At 38.9% G+C, this 19,922-nt stretch overlaps 4 protein-coding genes across 4 annotated transcripts; 1 reads left to right on the top strand and 3 right to left on the bottom strand.

Annotated features, from left to right (window-relative positions):
- Window positions 1–885: 885 nt before the first annotated feature.
- Window positions 886–1,328, bottom strand: LOC307021132 (histone H2A-like). Its single transcript, XM_079652962.1, has one exon. It carries the CDS (start codon window positions 1,289–1,291, stop codon window positions 908–910), a length of 384 nt encoding a protein of 127 aa, XP_079509088.1. The 5' UTR covers window positions 1,292–1,328; the 3' UTR covers window positions 886–907.
- Window positions 1,329–2,296: 968 nt separating this feature from the next.
- On the bottom strand, window positions 2,297–2,763 carry LOC307021137 (histone H2B 1.2-like). Its single transcript, XM_079652967.1, has one exon. The coding sequence runs from the start codon at window positions 2,753–2,755 to the stop codon at window positions 2,378–2,380; it is 378 nt and encodes a 125-aa protein (XP_079509093.1). The 5' UTR covers window positions 2,756–2,763; the 3' UTR covers window positions 2,297–2,377.
- Window positions 2,764–12,644: 9,881 nt separating this feature from the next.
- Window positions 12,645–13,792, bottom strand: LOC307021120 (uncharacterized protein). Its single transcript, XM_079652948.1, has one exon. It carries the CDS (start codon window positions 13,412–13,414, stop codon window positions 12,758–12,760), a length of 657 nt encoding a protein of 218 aa, XP_079509074.1. The 5' UTR covers window positions 13,415–13,792; the 3' UTR covers window positions 12,645–12,757.
- Window positions 13,793–15,082: 1,290 nt separating this feature from the next.
- LOC307022813 (histone H1-like) lies at window positions 15,083–17,849 on the top strand. The gene is made up of 2 exons (XM_079655705.1): window positions 15,083–17,353; window positions 17,755–17,849. The coding sequence occupies exons 1-2, from the start codon at window positions 16,746–16,748 to the stop codon at window positions 17,789–17,791; spliced, it is 645 nt and encodes a 214-aa protein (XP_079511831.1). The 5' UTR covers window positions 15,083–16,745; the 3' UTR covers window positions 17,792–17,849.
- The last annotated feature ends 2,073 nt before the right edge of the window (window positions 17,850–19,922 follow it).

The raw sequence follows: 19,922 nt of genomic DNA, 5'->3' as shown, positions 1-19,922 counted from the left end.
TTGCTATCCTGGCTCCAAAATGGTGGAATGAGCTCTCCATTGAATTCAGGAAAGCAGAAAGCTTACACATCTTCTTCAGACTGAAAACTCATCTCTTTGGACTCCACTTCCAGAGATAGAATTACTAACAAAGCACTTATATACTAATAAAGGACTGGCTTATCTAAAGCCAGTTGAGTAGCACTTGAAATGTTTGGCTCTATGAAACCTGATGTACTTATATGATTCTGTTTTCTTCAAGGTTGTATCTTCCTGGTCGAATGCACTTATTGTAAGTCGCTTTGGATAAAAGCCTCAGCTAAATGAAATGTAATGTAATGTAATAAAGGCTGGGACTAAAAACAACCTGTTCTGTATTCACTTCAATGTGTGTGTGGGCAAAAGATACGATCGAGTGCTTAAAAGTTACGGTACGCTATTGATCGGTGAACTGCAGACACCTGCCAATAAGTAGCTACTGATAGAGTGTAGTGTAAACTGAGTTAAACATTAATGATGGCTCCAACAAACGTTGTGGCTTTATTTATGTGGACTGACAGATGTAGAAACCAAACCGCTATTCATTTGAGAATGTAGTGATTAACCTACTGGATGTACGAAGGACAAGCTGAAGAGGAGTTTGCTTTAGTTTAGAGGCTACAACACGAAATACAGATTACATAAATAGTAATGTATGGTTATATTTAAAGTGTTTATTTCCCTTTAATGTGTTTTAAAAATTGAGTGACTTTGTTTAATATACGACTTGTTGAATATGTTGTACAACTCAATACATATAGTGCAAGGGGGAGATAACTGTTCTGAGCCTTTAAGTAGTTGTGTAGTGAAGAGAGGAATGTTCTTTAGTTGGAAGTGGGTGGCTCTTAAAAGAGCCTTTGGGGTGTTGGTAGAAGCGGGTTCAGGATCTTCACTTCTTGGCGGGCTTCTCGGTCTTCTTGGGCAGCAGCACAGCCTGGATGTTAGGCAGCACGCCTCCCTGAGCGATGGTCACTCCTCCAAGCAGCTTGTTCAGCTCCTCGTCGTTGCGGACGGCGAGCTGCAGGTGGCGGGGGATGATACGGGACTTCTTGTTGTCCCGGGCGGCGTTTCCAGCCAGCTCCAGGATCTCAGCGGTAAGGTACTCCAGCACAGCGGCCAGGTACACCGGGGCTCCGGCACCGACACGATGGGCGTAGTTACCCTTCCTCAGATGCCTGTGGACACGGCCGACGGGGAACTGGAGCCCGGCACGGGATGAGCGAGTCTTGGCCTTCGCCCTAACCTTTCCTGCACCTTTTCCGCGACCAGACATTTTCTATGTGATTATTCTTCAACGTCAAGAAGAAAGTAACTCGATCACAGTTCTCACCAGATTATATAGGAGCGCAGCTGTTCGCTCATTGGTCAGATTGACCCGTAACTGTGATCGTCCAATCAGAAAACAGGTCAATCTGCCGCCTGAATTCTTTTCAGAATGAGACGTTAAAGTTTAAAAATGTTTATTTTCTGAAATAGTTTTCAACCGTTCAAAGATGAATATAAACTCCTGTAATTTAAGAAGCGAAAGTCTCAATGTGTGGAGAACATTAACACATTCATAAAGGTGCCATACTTTGTTTATTTACAGTGTGTAATTAACTTATCTTAACTTAAATAATATATTCCGTATTATAACTCAAAACCGAAATACATGCAGTTGTAACGTTTGAGCTAAACATCTAACGGAAAATAAATTGATCATCAGTTGTAATTTATTTGGTAGATTGTAATTTGTGTGATGTCTACTTTTGTTATCTTTAATATTTTGAGGACATCTCTTATTTCATGTGTATTCATAAAGATCTATAACGTATGTCTTCTCAAAATGTATATAGTTCTATTTTATTTTGATTATTTTGCTAGGTATTCTTCATTCTGTGTCTTTGTATGCACCAAATATACCAAAGCAAATTCCTTGTATGTGTTAACATACTTCGTAATACAACCTATTCTCATTCGTACATACATTATTATATTTGCAGCACTTAAGATACAATATAGCTTTATTTGTAAAGCATTAAAACCTCCAGGTGGAAGTGATGTAGATAGGAAGAAATTAATAATACAATTGAGGAGGCGTGTGTTGCAAAATTAACTAAATGTAAATAGTAAAAGCCAGTTCACAGGAAGATGATCTAAGTGAGCATACCAGTTTAATGTCATTACCACCAATACCTACTTTAAAAACCAGTTTTTTTTATTGAATAAATGATGGCAACTTGTACCATGTATTATTTTAGTTATATTAAAAAGCAACTATATTGACGTATATCGGGACACTTTGAAAGAGGATAGCAGCAGTAGATGAAGTGGGTGGCTCTTAAAAGAGCCGTTGGTTTGTAGCAGTAGCGACAACAGGTTACTTGGAGCTGGTATACTTGGTCACGGCCTTGGTGCCCTCAGACACGGCGTGCTTTGCCAGCTCTCCTGGGAGCAGCAGGCGGACGGCAGTCTGGATCTCCCTGGAGGTGATGGTGGAGCGCTTGTTGTAGTGAGCCAGACGGGAGGCCTCCCCGGCGATGCGCTCAAAGATGTCGCTCACGAAGCAGTTCATGATGCCCATGGCCTTGGAGGAGATGCCGGTGTCGGGGTGCACCTGCTTCATCACTTTGTACACGTAGATGGCGTAACTCTCCTTCCTGGACTTTCTCCTCTTCTTGCCGGTCTTGCTGGCGGTCTTGATGACCGCCTTCTTGGAGCCCTTCTTGGGCGCTTTCACGCTGGCTGCTTCAGGCATGATCAACGCTTGGGAGTTGACAAATTAGAATAAAGTATTCACCGAGAGACAGCGTGGTCTATTTATATTCCTCCGATGCAAATGAGACTGAGCTGTTGCTCGCACGGGATTGGTTGAGTACTAAGCATGCGCAAAACAAATCACCATTTGAGCATAGTTTTTGAGAACAGAAGAGAAACATTTTTTTAATTGAAATCTAAATAATGAAATAAACCTAAAAAGACTTGATGCATTACAGTATATTGTTTGTTCAGATTAATTTAAAATATAAAATGGTTGAAGAACTTGCTCTTTTAAAAACTGAAAATGATAACCTAAATCAAGAAATATGATATCATACATAAACAATCAGATACTATATTACCCAACGCAATCTAGTACAAGCCATTCAAACTGGTCAACAAAGAAAGCATTTCATAGTATTTCTAGAGATTACATGAAGGCTTTCCTGATGCCTTTATAAAAAACCTGTAAATGTCTGAATTGAATCGAGTCTGTGCATTAATGCAAATGTTTGATGTAGTAAGCTAATGATTCCATGTGGAGAGAAGGGCTTTAAACGTAATAAATAGGCTAGGGAAAAGGTACACATTAGATCACACATACCCATAGACATTTCCAAAACCTAATGTAAATATTGAAATAACAGAAAAGAGGTGAGAGTGGACAACAATGCTAACAATATTTTAGACATCTGTTTTCGGATGTCTGAAATATAAGCACTAATAGAGCATAATGACAACCTGGCAGGACATCTTGAATAAATGAGTGTAGAGATAACATCATTTAAATCTGTCAATGTCAAATAATATAGATATATGTAGAATGTTGTAGATCAGGGCTCAATGACACCATATTACATCACATTAAATGTGAGACTTAAAGAATGTGGGAAACAGTTAGTTGATAATGTATTGCTATGATTTAGAAGATTCAGTGTAAAAATAGAAAGAATGAACGTGGAAAGGGAAAAAGGTGTAAGACTTGTATGGTGATTAATTAGTTCAGGTTAAAAGGGCTTTTTTAATTTGAATGGAATTGGTTTAATATAAGGCAAACATGTGTTTGGTTGTAATAATTATATGAGAAGAGATGTCTTTTACTATTATTGGCTAGCACGTACAGAGCTGCGCTTAGAGGGCACCCCTGCTTAACCCCTCTCAACATGAAATTCATTTGTTAACACACCGTTTACATTTACACAAACACAAGATTTAAAATACAGACACTTAATCATGTTTATGAACTAAAGGCTTCAGGAAATCCGTAGGCCTTCATCACCGACCATCAGTAATCTCTGGATAAATAGTCAAAGGCTTTTTTTTGATCAAGTCCAATAACAAAAAAATAATTTTCTTCTTTTGGCTTATTTATAATTTCTCTTTAAATTGATAAGTTGTCTCACATAAGGCGACCTTTTATAGCACATGTTTGCTCCTTCTCTATTTTTGTATCTAATATATCTGTTAATCTATTCATTATAGAAGATGAATGAGCATATCGGCAGGAAGAGGCGCGGCACTGCACGCGACTCGGGATCGGGAGAGAATGTTTGTTTGTTTACTAAGTTATTCATTCATTACACGTTTGTTTTGTCAAGATTTTCTTTTTTTCAAGTGTGCTGTGTTGTTTTTTTTTTTTTTGTGGAGCCTGGCAAGCTCACATAAGTGAACAATAAGGCAAGATGACGATGGGGAAGAGGACTGCTGTGCTTTTTTTGCTAATGCTAATAACATCTAGCATTCGCTGTTTACAAAGCGAAGCCAACGCCGGGATAGCCGTGGGAAGCGAGCAGGTGCTGGGGCCCTACGACAGGGAATGTCTGCTGTCCTTACGGAGAAGAGCCGCCCCGGAACCGGGCCTGCTGGACTACGTCCCGGAGGAGCTGCTAAAACGGCCGCGGAAACGAGGGAGGAGAGGCGGTGTTGCAGTATAAATTGAGTCATGACAACTGGCGACATTCTATTATTTTCGTCATAGGAATCCGGGGCGTGTACATTGAGGACCCATTGTTGACTTACCAGGAAAGAAACATCGTTTGTCGTTTACGTTCATCTTTTGCTATATCTGCCTTCCTAAGATCACTTTGCTGCACATTCAGTACTCGTATATGAGGTTGTGGGTGAGAGGCCGATATCGTGACGCTTACAGGGAGGTATCGAACATTACAAAGTAGGTGACTGCGTGGATGCCTGTTCAAAACATTGCAAACTTCAATAAATCATTTAAATGATATATTTGTGTCCGACTTTCATTTGTTCATCGTTCTTAATGTGATGTATATTAGCTTTGATAGCTGTCCATACCTTCAGACAGCCTAAAAGTAAAACACAAGTTGTTTATTCACAGCCCGAACGCTCATCGAGATGACTGGATCAGTCATGACAACTTGTGATCAGCTCCGATTAAATTGTGATATCAATTCTGTAGCTAACCTCCAGGGAGCACGTTTATTTTATGAAATACCTGTATCCCTCTCATCACAACAAGACTCTACACTGTGCAGAAAAAACAATTACATACATGAAAATAACCTTGATGCATGGGAATAACATATAGCATCGGACCATAACACCGTCCAGCTAATCCCCACCTTTAAGGCTGCCATCAAGAGAAGTAAACCTGTCTCTAAAACTGTCCGTCTATGGCAGGATGAGCATAAAGAAAAGCTAAGTGGCTGCTTCCTGGCCACAGATTGGGAAGTATTCTACCAGGACAATGACACCAATACCATCGCTGAGACCATCACAGACTACATTCATTTTTGTGTCGATACTGTTGTGCCAAAAAAGACCATTAGGATATATCCAAACAATAAAGACTACATCTCATCGGATATTAAACAGTGTATCCGACGAAGAAATATCGCTTTTCAAAAGAACGATGCAATACAACTGAGATCAGCTCAAAGAGAACTAAAGGGGAAACTTAAAGAAGCCCAAGAGCAACATAGTCTGAGTGTCCGAGAGGCTTTCTCAACCAAGAACTCGAAAGAACTGTGGGACTCTGTGAAATAAATTACAAATCTAAACTCCGGCAAGAGGGAGATGCATGTTCTGGATGAGCTTAACAAAGCAAATGAACTTCACAACTTCTACAAACGTTTTGATATGAATTCTGCTTCTAACATTGATGCATGTATTAACTTGTCAACCTCTTTAACCTATGACCCAATACACAATAGAAGAAGAAGAATTGATGATAGTGCTGTGGCCAGGATTTTCAAACAACTGCATACTAAGAAGGCCAGTGGGCCAGACGGTATTTCGGCACTCCTGCTGAAAACGTTTGCAGATGAGCTCACCCCTGCCTGGAGTCCATTATTCCAGCTCTCTGCTGACTCGGGAAGCATCCCTCAAATATGGAAGAAAGCTGTCATCATACCAGTTGCAAAAAAACCATGCCCACGTGACAACAACGACTTCAGACCAGTGGCTTTGACCTCAATAGTTATGAAGTCACTAGAACGGATTATTGTAGGGAACTTGCGAACTGAGGTGCAACACCTCTTGGACCCCTACCAGTTTGCGTATAGCGATGGCAGAGGTACAGATGATGCTCTGACCTCTACAACTCACTTTATTCTAAAACACCTGGAAAATCCTTCAGCTTATGCTAGATTAATGTTCATGGACTTTAGCTCAGCTTTTAATACTACTCTTCCCCAAATGATGTTAAAAAAGCTCAAACAGATGGATGTGAATCCTTACTTAATCAGATGGTATCACTCCTTCCTAACTGAAAGGCAGCTGCAGGTGAAAGTAAACTCGACCCTCTCTGACACCCAGGTCATAAGCACAGGGGCACCACAAGGCTGCGTTAGCTCTCCTCTTCTCTTCACACTCTACACACAGATGAGTGTAGGAGTCAGCACACACACAACCACATTATAAAGTGTTCTGATGAGACAGCCATACTTAGTCTACTGACTAGAGACTCAGACATTTCTATTTATAAACTTGAGTTTGAAGAGGTCGGGAAGTGGTGTGAGGCGCAAAACCTGGTGTTGAATGTTAAAAAAACAAAGGAAGTGATCTTTGACCCCAAGTCAGAAGGTCATCACAGCCCCGTCCTTATCAACAGGGAGGGAGTTGAGCAGGTTACAAGTTTTAATTATTTGGGGATTTATTTTGATGCTCAGTTAGGCTGGGCCCATCAGGTGGATCAGGTATGCTCAAAGATAAGCCAGCACCTGCATTTTCTGCATAGGCTCAGGGTTCATGGAGTGGATACACGCATCATGTTGAGGTTCTACAGGGCAGCAATTGAGTCTATTATTCGTTATGGCATCACATCATGGTTTGGTAACTTGTCACTTAAATCTAAAAATCTACAACTCCAGAGCTGGATAAAAAGGGCTGGAAAACTAAGTGGCCTGCCTCCACCATCCTCTCTTCAGGAGACATTTGAGGAGATGGTGAGAAAGCAAGGCCGCATGCGACCCCAAACACATCCTGTATAGAGAGTTTGAGTTGCTGCCCTCGAGGGCAGAAGGTATAGATTACCAAAACTGTAGATTGAACAGGTATAAGTTTTCCTTTGTTCCGCTGTCAATCAAGCTGCTGAACAGTCAGACACAATTGTGATTATGCTGTGTTAGGAGTTGTTGGGAGGGCAATGTTTACAGTGTAGTTTGTGCAATCGAGAAGGTTAAATAGGGGAAGTGCATTATGTGTAAATAGGTATGGACACAATCGGGATATGTGCAATTTGACGGACACTATGCATAGGTGCAATAGGGAAAGTGCAATATTGATTGTGTATAATACAATAGGGAACGTGCAATATTTGATTTATGTATAATACAATAGGGAGAGGGCTGTACCTGTATGTTTCTTGTTTGTTTCTTTGCCATGTGATATGTGATCTCTGTTCAAATTTCTCCTAGGGGAGACAATAAAGCTCTATCTATCTATTATTATTTTTTGCTAGTATATTATAATCAGTATTCATAATAGTTAAATGTCTGTAATTATCTATATCAGTTTCATCGTTTTTTTTATATAGTAGAGTCAAGACACCTTCATAAAATGAGTCCCCCATACAACCACTGCTGAGACCTTCATTAAACATAGAGGTCAGTAAGTTCAAAACATCATCAGATAATAGTTGGTAAAACTCAGTGGGCAAGCCATCAGGACCGGGGCTCTTACCAACATTCAGCTCTTTCACCGCCTGGATCACCTCGTCTTTTCTAATCTCAAGAAGGAAATCAAAGTCTTGATGTTGTACGGAGGGATTGTTCCCAACAGAGTTTTAACACAGTCCGTTTCAATGTCTATTTTTTTATATGCTTCAGAACATAAATCTCTTATCACTTCTCATTTCTGTTTTTCATTATACACAATACAACCTTCTTGATTTTTTATACATTTGATGAATTTACTTTGAATTTGCTTTTGGTTGGTTTTAATGGCTTGAGCCAAGTTGCCTCTCTGATCTATTTCAGATGTTGTATGAATATTATAAAAATGATTCCTGGTTTAATTATTGGTTTAATCAGAGGATATGTTGGAAATGCACACATTATATATATTTTTTGCATCTACTTTCTGGATATTGTACATCTGTTCATCTGTTATATAAACTAGCATTACTTAAATATGCAGAGACTAATTGAAATGTTTAAATATGTATTTTTCCCCCCGATATAACATCAACCTATGTTTTGTAAAAGTTTATTAAATGAATCTGTGAACTGTTATCATATTGTGGATTTATTAAATTATGTATTTTCCTTTGTTATTTATGTGTGTGTTTGTTTTGAGGATATAATTCATTAGTACCTAAACATAGTATGGTATAAATGCTTTTTGTAATGAAATACACAATTGGTTTGGGAGCAAGAAATCTTTTAATCGTTGTTGCCCAGGCTTGCCAAAATGAATGGAAACTCATCTCCCGATTATAACATTGTGTAACTTGCTGTTAAATACCGTCAAACTGTGTGCAATACGTGCTTTATGTGCAATACTTTATATACATATGCCATCTTTAATAACTGTAATATATACCGGGCTGCTAAATCCTAAGAACTGCTACAGGATTTGATTTGTAGATTTGATTTGTTTTTTATCTGTATTTTTGAAAATTATGTAACTTTTTATCTTTTTTTTTAGCATATTGTTTATTATATTATAACTTAGTACTTTTTAACGCATGTAAGATATTCAACACTAAGCTGTCTGTGGCTCTTTCCTGCTACAAAGCTGCAAATTTCCCCTCTGTGGGAATAATAAAGGTATTCTGTTTCTGATAACGGGACAAATGTGTACAAAGTGGCACACAGCAATGTAGTGCCGACTTTCTGACTCGCTGGAAGGCCAATCGCTTTTCTTTACCCCGGAATCTGCTCATTCTTGCTCTCGGTGTGACATAACAAACTCTCAAATTGTCAAGCTGTCAAAACTCTGTACTCAAACCGGAAGTACTCAGACGCACACTCAGCCGCCGGAAGTTGATAGACGCCATCTTGTACACAGAGCCTATAGAGTGGCGAAGTCACGCCCTCTTACTTCCGCATCATGGGACCTTATTCCGAAAAAATAATACATTGAAGTCAATGGGGAGAGAAAACGTATCTTTTGATCCCGTTTGAATTGTGCCATGAATTACACATATGTTGTTTGTCAATCTTAAAAAATCATTTCCATGTCAAAAAATTCAAAGTTTGTTTTAAAACTGTTGAAATATAAGACTATGAAAAATACGCAACTAGAAAGACTACAAATCCCAGAGTCGCGTAAGTGCTTTCATAACTGATGTATTCCCTCCAGATAGCTAAAAATACATGTACTTACTGTACTTACTTACTTTAACAAGATGCCTGTGTGCTTTGTACCAGGTTGTTATCATACCAGTAATAGTACCTCTTGCTCTTTCTCAAATAAAGCAAAACACGAGAGTGTACCTTGTTAGCTAATGTTAGCTAGCTGACATTAACGTTACACATTACACTCGTGTTACCCACCGAAACCTTGTAAAGCCGGTCCCGCATGCTGGCTCTTACGGAACCGACTAACTCCCCTTTTTCGTATGTACAGCTCTCAACATGCCCAGACTTGTAGTGATTTTCACCTCTTTTAATACTTTTCGTCTCATTCTGAAAGAAAGAGGCGAAATGTACCAACGTGACAGCCATCTTGGTGTTGGTGACGTGTGCAAGACCAGAGTTGTAGTTCATTGAACGCTTCACACAAAGAAATGTGTAAATTGAAGGATTATTTGAATTATTTGAAGGATTAAAGTAACGGGGTATGACAGGAAAGTAAAATCTGGTATATTCATTTTGGTGTCACCTTATATATGTTCATGTGTGTTAAATTTGAAGGGACAAAGTATCCTTTCCTCCCCCAATATATTGAGGTGAAAGGCCAAGGCTCTGGAATGTTTCCCTCGTAAAAAAAGGGTGTGTGTGACACAATCTTGTAGCAGATGTGTATGTGTTTTAATTGAAGTAAATATAAATGCTACATGATTACTGGTCAACTATACCTCTGTTCTTATTCTTTCATGTGTGGGTACTAAATGGCTACAAACATTGTGGAGAAATTAGCTTAAACATCTTTCATTACTCTATATGAAATGGAAGCAGTTTTTTATGACAGGGACGAGAGAGGTGGGGGAGGGACGCATTCCAGGAGTTTCAGCATGTCAATTGTCAGGGGAATCGACTTGTTTTCAATAGAGGTGTGTGGTTAGTTACTTTGTGTTAATAATAGCAGTATGTGTAAAGGAAGCTGGAAATATACAATGTGAAACCTTTTATTTGAAGTAAAGATGTGAACAATAGCTCAAACAAATGGAAGGGCCATAGGTAAGCCTGTGTGAAGTTTGACTATTTGAAAAGCATCTCTAATACTGCTTAAGAGCATAGGTAATGTGTTCCTCGTTGTTATTGATATGAAAGTAATTAACATGTATTACGTATATTTAGCCAACTATAACAACTATATCTTAAAACATACTTTTAACTTGTGTGTGGCAGTCAGGAGGCGGGAAGATGGACTCAGGGACACAGGGCCATAAAGGAGATGTGTGTGTGCTGGCTAAAAGCTGCTGTGTCGCACTGATTGGGTGCGACAGGCCATGTGTTGATCTCTGCCAATAAGATGACCTCTGGGGGAATGCACGTACACACCTCCTCCTGTGTTTTAGTATGAAAGCCTGTGTTTTCCTTTGGTTCGCGCTCTTGTTTTTCACCAGCCGTTCCTGAGACCTGTCTCACACGGGGGGTAGAACCTGAGCCCGGAGTACTCTGCAGAGTGCTTCGTGATTTCTTTGTATTTTGTATCGTTACTGTATATCATTAAAGCAGGATTATTGTTTAACTTGTATTCTGGTGTTTCTTAATCCCTCTCTTCTCCCGAATTCACCCAGCTTGTCAAACGACACGCGGAGACGAGGTTGGTTTGCAACATCCTCTAAATCTCCAACAAACTTCACAGTTTTACGACACATTTTAATTTTTTTGACTTGCAAAATGATCTTTTGAATTGACAAACATCATGGAATTTGTGGCACAATTCAAACGGGATCGAAAGATAATCTTTCTCTCCCCATTGACTTCAATACATTATTTTTCCGATATAAGGTCACATGGAGGTCCACCGGAAGGGGAGGGACTTTGCCACTCTATAGTAGCCATCCACAGACAGATGGGAGACTACGAGGGAGAAAATGAAATGCAGGAAGTGTTGATTGGCCGAGAAAAGACAGACAAAGTGAATTAAGAGTGAATGCCAGTGTTTTCAGGTAGAATCAGCATGTGGGCCGTGGCTCAGGTGGACGGCAGCTGACTTCCAGCTACATGTAATAATGTAGTTAATACATGTATACGTTGATGTTGTTGAGCCTTTCTGAGGCTATAACTTCGTGAAGTTGACAAATAATATTCAGGAATAGAAACCCCTCTTTACAAAAATGTCTGTTTGCAGTGTTTACCAGCCTCCTTAGGCTTTTCAATCGTTACACTTGAATAAATACAATATTGATTACATGAAAATATGATTAAATCTTCATGGTTCAGTTATTCTAAAGCTTTACTCATTGGGAAACTTTAAAAGAAAGGTCACACTGTTGAGATGTCTCATCTCAGTGGCAGAATAGTAGTCATAACAATACTTATAATAATTGTATTTACATTCAATACAAACTAAATATTTAGGAATAAAAAACTCACTTAATAAAATATAAAAAACATCATTATTCATGTATGAATTATATTCTTTAAATACTGTTTATAGCTCTACTATTTTCTGCTTGAATACATTTCTGTTATCCGTTATTCGTTGACTTCATTTGAATATAAAATGTACCCAAAATACACTTAGATTAATAAGGTCAAGTTTCATTTATTATTTAATCAATTAATAAATGAAACCCTAAAAATAACACGTTGATATTGGTCCTGCTTTTCTACTGGCCGGACTTTCATGTAACTATTTACTAACCTGGTATATATCATTTAAAATGACCATATTTAGTAGTTTCACTGATTGTGAGGAATATACAGTATTACTTAAAACTAGTAGTCGCGTATAAAAACACTATGGTCAATTTCAAAGTGTTTGTGCATTATAACCAATTTCTATAGACATGTCTATAATAATTATAATATACTTTGTATTAGCTAACATATAACTTATACTTTTGTCCAAATCAACTGAAAATAAGTGCAGAACCCGTTTGTATGTACACATACATATATGTAGATTGTATTGTTAAATAAAGCAAACTAATGTAAATGTTATCCAGGTCAGGTACTAGAACAATGTACTTCAGATAATATTGGAATATTGAGGCAAATTCCATGTGGTATGAAAGCACAACATGGAATATTAGAATATAACATGGAAGCAGATATATAAATAGAGTGTCATGTGGTTATGTACACAAAGCATTTATGTTTTGCTAAATTAAATATTATACAGGAGAAGTGCTCTTTTGGTGTATGTGGGTGGCTCTTAAAAGAGCCTTTTGGAGATGAAGTAGATGATCTGTTTACTTCCTCGATGATGTCCTGGCTGGTGCCTTCTTCGCTGCTTTGGCAGCTGGTTTAACCACCTTCTTCACAGCTTTCTTGGGGGTTACTGTCTTCTTGGGGGTCGCTGCCTTCTTGGGTGCTGCCTTCTTGGCCACCACCTTCTTCTTCGGGCTCTTAGTGATCTTCTTCACGGGGGTTTTCTTGGCAGCAGTAGCAGGCTTCTTCGCTACTTTCTTGGGTGTTACTGCCTTCTTGGCTGCGGGCTTCTTAGCGGCGGGTTTCTTCGCTGCTGCTGCTGCCGGCTTCTTGGCTTTGGCTGCGGGCTTCTTCGCTACCTTCTTTGGCTTCTCGGCGGCCTTGAAGGAGCCGGTGGCTCCGATTCCCTTGACCTGTACCAGGGCTCCATTCTCGAGTAACCTCTTCACGGCGCGTTTAATGTGAGCGGTGTGTTCGTAGCCCTGAGCGGCCAGCGCCTTCTTCACGGCGATGTAAGAGATCCCTTTACGGTCCTTGGAGGCGGTGACTGCCTTCAAGATGAGCTCAGCGGCTCCGGGACCAACCTTCTTGGCCGGCTTGGCTGCCTTCTTCTTCGGGGACTTGGATGGTACCTTGGCCGGTGCCTTTGCTGGGGCGGCGGCGACGGCGACTTCAGTGGGAGCTTCTTCTGTTGCCATGATGCTGTCAGTAGGATTCTCGGTCTGATGAGACGGAGAGAGAAATCCCAGCGAAGAGAGGAATTTAAACACACCATGAGAACCGTAGAGACTCAACTCAGTGGCTCACACAGGAGCTGCAGAAAAACTGTGCCACTTTGTGCTTTCTCTTCATCTAAAACTGTAAATAATACACATTTAGAGAACGAGTTGAATTTAAAAGATTAATCGAATTGATAGCTGATGACTTTATCTTCATATAGAAGCCAAATAAATATTTAAATAATGTTGTGTTTTCATTGGGAAGGCATTAAACCTCCTAAAACTGCTGCCGTGAGTGGTACAGATCTACGACTTTTCTCTGTAATCTCTCTCTTAAAGGATTTAAAATACATTATAATCCCCCTAAAACTTGTAATATAGTGAAATGAATCGTTGGATTAAAGACTCAATGTGAAAGAATTCCAAATGTGTCAACACCTTTTTGTTAAACGGAGGTAATTCTGCTGTCTGCAAACACACTCCCATCAGGACAGGCCCTGGCTGTGTTCTAAATAGTCTTTGTTACTCAACAGTGAGAGAACTTAATTTAGCACAGCTTTTCTCATGTATATCACAATACAACTATATTTATATAGTAGGAGTATTATCATATATTTTTAGATTCTGAAATGTGTTAGACAGATAGATCTAAACCTGTAAGGTCACAAAGGCTCTCAAACAGACACAAACTCTTGGTAGCAGAACTCCCACTGACTGTGAACATCAGACAAGTATTATCACTTTATTAATTGTAGAAAATCAGAGAAACAGAAGCTTAAGTGAAGGAGTTAGAACCATACACCAGCACAAAGGCTTGGAATTAGCTATGAAATGATATTATTCATTAACACTAGACTGTTAAATCTCAATGTTATCCCAAATGGATTATTAGAATCTCAAAGAATTTCTTTATTATTATGTCACAAAACGACATGGTGTTTTACCTGCAGAAGGCAAAGAATACCAGGATGTTGTACTGCATCTGGTTGTATTGTGTAGCATCATTTGAGAAAGAGTGTCAACTTTTCTACTACATACCCATACTATGTACTGTAATAGGAGGAGTCCTGAATCTAAAATGTATTCCCACATTGGGAGCACTGGGAAAAAAAGAGAGCAATCTCTGAATTTAGAGAAGTACGTACTGTGGAAGCTAAACCCAACAACAAATATATTATTTGTGTAATGTTCAAAATGGGTGTTGGACAAGGAATCAGATCATGCCACAGATCACATCAAATATATAAGAATATATGAGAAAGTATTGCAAACTGTTTACTTTGTGTTAATGTTATCTTTTAGACGCTTCATACAGTAACATGTCATTTGAAACAACAATGAGTTATTTTCAGGTTCAACTGAGACAACAAAATACAGTTCCCATTGAACTATAAGTGCAAAGAGCTGTAAAGAGCAGAGTAAACCATGTGGAAAAGGACCAGTGAGGGCGGCAGATTCAACGTTCAAAGGCTTTATTGTCATATGCACAGTAGCTACAGTGTAGACATGGCATGACCATCTTAAATCCCAGGATCCTCCAACAAGGCAACATATTTATTTAGGACAAACAACAATAAGACTGATTTAAAAAACACAAATACAATTTAAATAGTGCAAAAAGAAACAGTAGAATGGATTAGAATAAAATAGTGTTTTTATGTTGCTAGACAAATGTGAGATGAAATAAACTTTATATATAAATAATAAAACATAAATAATAATTACAACAATAATCTCAATAATGCAGATTGTTTTAAGTGACCAAGTAAATGAAAGAGTCTATACAGATGTAAATAGAATAAGATGGACAGAAACAGAATTAGATATTGTTTATTGTAGTGATATTGATTTGGACTCAGGCATTAAGCCTGGAAGAGGCTGTTTGTTTCAAGACCCGAATCACCCAATTACGGGTGTGTTCAAGTTGGTGCATCACAAGATTCATGTGAGAAGTATTTAAAGGCAACAAACTAAAACATACATAGATTAAGTTAATCAAAAAGGTTTTCAGGTTATTTGTCAACTAAATACAGAAAAGTATACGTCTTCTTGCCCTGCAAATTCTCTTGTTTCTAATGTTCTGTCGTTAACATTTCTGAATAAAAACAATGTATTGTGGTGAAACTGCTGGTCATTCATCGTGACCTTGAGAATATGTGTGATAAACAGTCAGAAGATATTGCTTTATTTTAAGAGTATGCAGAATACAAATACATGAGAGAAAGAAATAAGCACCTTTAACCTGTGTTAAATAATAAATAAAGTTAAAATCCTAGTCAGACGTGTGTGGAGCCAAAACACCTAAGTAGCGTATTGAAAGTCTCTAATCTTCTGAGTCTAAAGTTTATTAAAGGTGTTTTTGGAGCAGATTTAGTGATTTTATTGTTATAGTCTTAAATGAGTGTAACAAATAACTCTAAAGTAATCAAGTTTCTCAAAAACAGCCCAAGATTTCAATTCTCCAACTGTTTGTGTGTTTTTTGTAAATGTGTTCCTGTTGTGTCTTTTAAAGTTAAACATAATAAATAAAAAAACGAAAAATGTATAAATAACAATCATAAAAGTGATACGATGAGAGGAATACACTTTATATGATTGACGTGTTATCAGAAAAATAAATGTACTGGCATATATACTGTAAATCACTCCAGTGGACAAACGGCAGGTTACTTAGTTTTCTGAAGAAGAAAAGATAAATGTTATCAAAGTGTTAAATTAAGTTAAATGATCCTAAATCAGTGAAGTGTAAAAGAAAACATACCGACTCTCCATCAGAACCGGAGCACAACCCCACTACTCTTTTGAGTGTGTTTGCAGAGACACAACTAACCTCTGTTTAACATTAACATATTTATATTAGTAAACTTTTTTTAGGTTAGGTCTTTAACCAAACATCTTATTTATATGTCCAACTAGTTTAAATAGAATTTGAAATTATTTTAAAGCATTTAAGAGGGAAATTAGAGAGGAAAGTCACATATTTACGACAAACACGGCAACATTTGAGGGAGGTCGAAAGACTTCCCATTAAAATAATAACACAATATTGAGGTTTATTTAACTTTTACATCAAGATAAACTCGTTCGCTATCGTTTAGGGTGAATTTGACACTATATTGTTTCCTCCAGATGTGATTTTATTACATGTGTTCGTAAAGAGAAAACACAAAATGGCACAGTATGCCTGCTGCTCCTGTGAGACAGGCTGCGATTGAGTCTCTACGGTTCTCATGGTGTGTTTAAGGCCCGCGCTTTTCTGAGATTTCTCTCTCCGTCTCACCGAGTCCAGAGAATCCACTTTGAAAGCAACATGGCAGAATCCGCTCCGGCCAAGTCCCCGAAGAAGACAGCCACCAAGCCGAAGAAGGCGGGCCCCAGCGCCGCTGATCTCGTGCTGAAAGCCGTCACCGCCTCCAAGGAGCGTAAAGGGATTTCCTATGTCGCCCTGAAGAAGCAGCTGGCCGTTAAAGGCATCGACAACGCCAACCAGGTGAAACGCGCCGTGAAGAAGTTAGTGGAGAATGGAGCCCTGGTGCAGGTCAAGGGAACCGGAGCCAGCGGCTCCTTCAAGGCAGCCAAGCCCGCCGAGAAGCCCAAGAAGGTAGCGAAGAAGCCCGCAGCCAAAGCCAAGAAGCCGGCAGCAGCAGCAGCAGCGAAGAAACCCGCCGCTAAGAAGCCCGCAGCCAAGAAGGCAGTAACACCCAAGAAGGTAGCGAAGAAGCCTGCTACTGTTGCCAAGAAAACCCCCGTGAAGAAGATCACTAAGAGCCCGAAGAAGAAGGTGGTGGCCAAGAAGGCAACACCCAAGAAGGCAGCGACCCCCAAGAAGACAGTAACCCCCAAGAAAGCTGTGAAGAAGGTGGTTAAACCAGCTGCCAAAGCAGCGAAGAAGGCACCATCCAGGACATCATCGAGGAAGTAAACAGATAATCTACTTCATCTCCAAAAGGCTCTTTTTAGAGCCACCCACATACACCAAAAGAGCACTTATCCTGTTTTAATATTACATGTTTATATATTTTGCAACACCTGAGTACCTCATTTTTTTACAAGAAGTTAATTAACTGATAAGATGACTCGAATGAAACATGAATAACATGTTACCTGGTATACTACATCCATCTATTTCCTTTTAGTACAATACATTTGATAATGTTATAAAGACGTTACTTCCATATTCTCTTTATAACATTATCCCTTACATGTGCATTATTTCCTACATAACATTGTTTTAAAATACATATTTCATAATTACATATTATATTAAAATGTGTCTGTACTTCATGAACTATTACCCTGACCACCCTCTGCACCTGCAGCTGGACAGACAGCGGAGCTCCTTCTCCCACAGACTGATCCAGCGTCTCCTCAGAGAGCTCTTTAGCTTCTCCCTCTCCAGAACCAGGAACAATCTACATAACAGCAACCTTGCACATCTGTCATTTATACACTTGGTATTGAAGTCAACTATATGTATCATTTTAATATCTGTATTTTTACTGTAGATATACTTATATTCACTGTTTATTTGATTTAGTAACTTATTACTTCTATACTTTATCCAAACGTGTTTTATTGTTTAATGCCTGAACACTCTGTAACATAATAATTCAGTACATTATTGAAATGATATTATGTTATCACAATTCCAATGAAACTGAAATGAAAAAAGGTTTCTGAAACAATGTTATATAAAACCCACAAGTTCATTAGATATGAAGTAAAACAATCATATGTGCATTGTAGAATAAGAATCATATTATAGCACGTTGCTCACAAAACTTTTTCTTTTCTATTTCTGTAGCTCCTGTTTTCAAAAATCCTAAAAGCATCGCTTGATATATGCAACAACTTAAGTAACAACATACTGACACCGGTTAGTAAGAACCAGGAATTAATGCTTTGACAAGCCTGCAGACAGACGGCAGGCGAAAAACCTTTTGAAATGCGTGTTTTCTGAATGGAGATCGGCTAAGCTAACACAGTATCTGCTCCGTCCACACTCACAACAACGGCCTACTGACATAAATAAACCAGTGACTGTATTCTCCATGACACAGACAGTCTGTGGTTTGTACTTGTTTAACTTTTCTCCAGTTTCTGAACAGATATGAGGAGATGTGAGCTCTGAGTGCTGCTAACGGCTGATGTTTTGGTAGAATTATCTCACGCAACAATTGTGACGATTCTCTCTGACCAATCAGCAGTGTTGGAGCAAACACAGTGGTGGTGGCTTAAAGCCCACCTCCGCTCCGCTCCGCCCGTTAGATGAGCCTGGTCACATTAATAAGAGGAGTTCAAAACACCGGAATAAAAATTATAACAATAATCAGATTTTAATGGTAAAAAACAACAATACAAGTTACAGAGCGCCCCCTAAACAGAGCACTCCGGGCTCCCCGCTCTACTGCTGTGCGATACAGATATTGGGACCAGCCAGTCAGAAACAGGGGGCATCGTGCATGAATAAACATCACTATTCATAGACATATTTGGGGGCAGAGTTGTGTCGGCTGCTCCGCCCCCCCCAAATCTCTAATTGGTCGATTTCACTCCTTAGCGAATCAGAGAGTCCGTGGGGAGGAGTTGCTCACTCCCCTAGGTGTTCTTACTGGTTGGATTCACTTCGGGTCGGGTCCAATACAGCGAATCAGAGTTCTGGACAGAGCGTGAGAGCTTTGGAACTAAACAAGGACAGAGTCAATCTTTTATCTTGCACCTGGATTCACTCCTTTAATTTCCCAAGGAATATTTCACAAAAACTATTCTTTCCTAAACAATCAAACATTGTAAACAGATATATTGGTGCTTGAGATTATATTGGCCCCAGAAAGAACCTTGAAAATAATATGTGTGTGTGCTGGTATCTGGGTCAGTGAGTGTAAGTGAGAAGGTTATATATATATATATATATATATATATATAGGATTACTTGAAAACAGTCCCAAATAGTACATGTTCACTTCAATACAGTTTAAAATAATACATGTTTACTTTAATACAGTTTAGAACAATATCTGTTAGCAGTCGAGAGTGTTTACGTCACTAGTTTAGCATATTTAGCCCCAGTCACGATTATATGAAGCATTGGATGAGAACCACAACTATTATGTTTAAAAAGTACACAAAGAGCTGGCTGAAAATCATAAATCTAATTGCCAGAAGAAAAATGCTAAAGTTATGCTACAAAGGAACTACAGCCGAGTCCAGCGGCACGACTTCAACGTCACGCCAACTTAATTTCGATATTCAAAAATACAGATTCAAAATGTTAAAAGTTGAAGCGTTTGTTTTAACAGATACAAGAGCACAGGTACTTGCTTTCAAGCAGAACACGGCAAACAAACGTAGTGTTTACGTGTTCGGCGTAAGGACGTACAACGTCCTCCACGACTTCTGTAGTCCTATTCAGCCACTTTGTAACAACCATCGTTTTTCAGACACGTCAACTCTTCAGAAATCACCAGTGGGGTCACTGCTGATGGAT

This window comes from Notothenia rossii, assembly GCF_949606895.1.
Source record: "Notothenia rossii genome assembly, chromosome: 10".
Lineage (NCBI taxonomy): Eukaryota > Metazoa > Chordata > Actinopteri > Perciformes > Nototheniidae > Notothenia > Notothenia rossii.
Note: the sequence above shows the minus strand (reverse complement) of the source record. Positions and strands in the feature narration are given on the sequence as shown.

Coding starts and splice junctions, on each gene's coding strand:
- LOC307021132 (XM_079652962.1), bottom strand. CDS start 1,291: ATGTCTGGTCGCGGAAAAGGTGCAGGAAAGGTTAGGGCGAAGGCCAAG.
- LOC307021137 (XM_079652967.1), bottom strand. CDS start 2,755: ATGCCTGAAGCAGCCAGCGTGAAAGCGCCCAAGAAGGGCTCCAAGAAG.
- LOC307021120 (XM_079652948.1), bottom strand. CDS start 13,414: ATGGCAACAGAAGAAGCTCCCACTGAAGTCGCCGTCGCCGCCGCCCCA.
- LOC307022813 (XM_079655705.1), top strand. CDS start 16,746: ATGGCAGAATCCGCTCCGGCCAAGTCCCCGAAGAAGACAGCCACCAAG. Junction 17,354..17,754: donor TCCAGGACATCATCGAGGAA/GTAAACAGATAA, acceptor CTGCACCTGCAG/CTGGACAGACAGCGGAGCTC.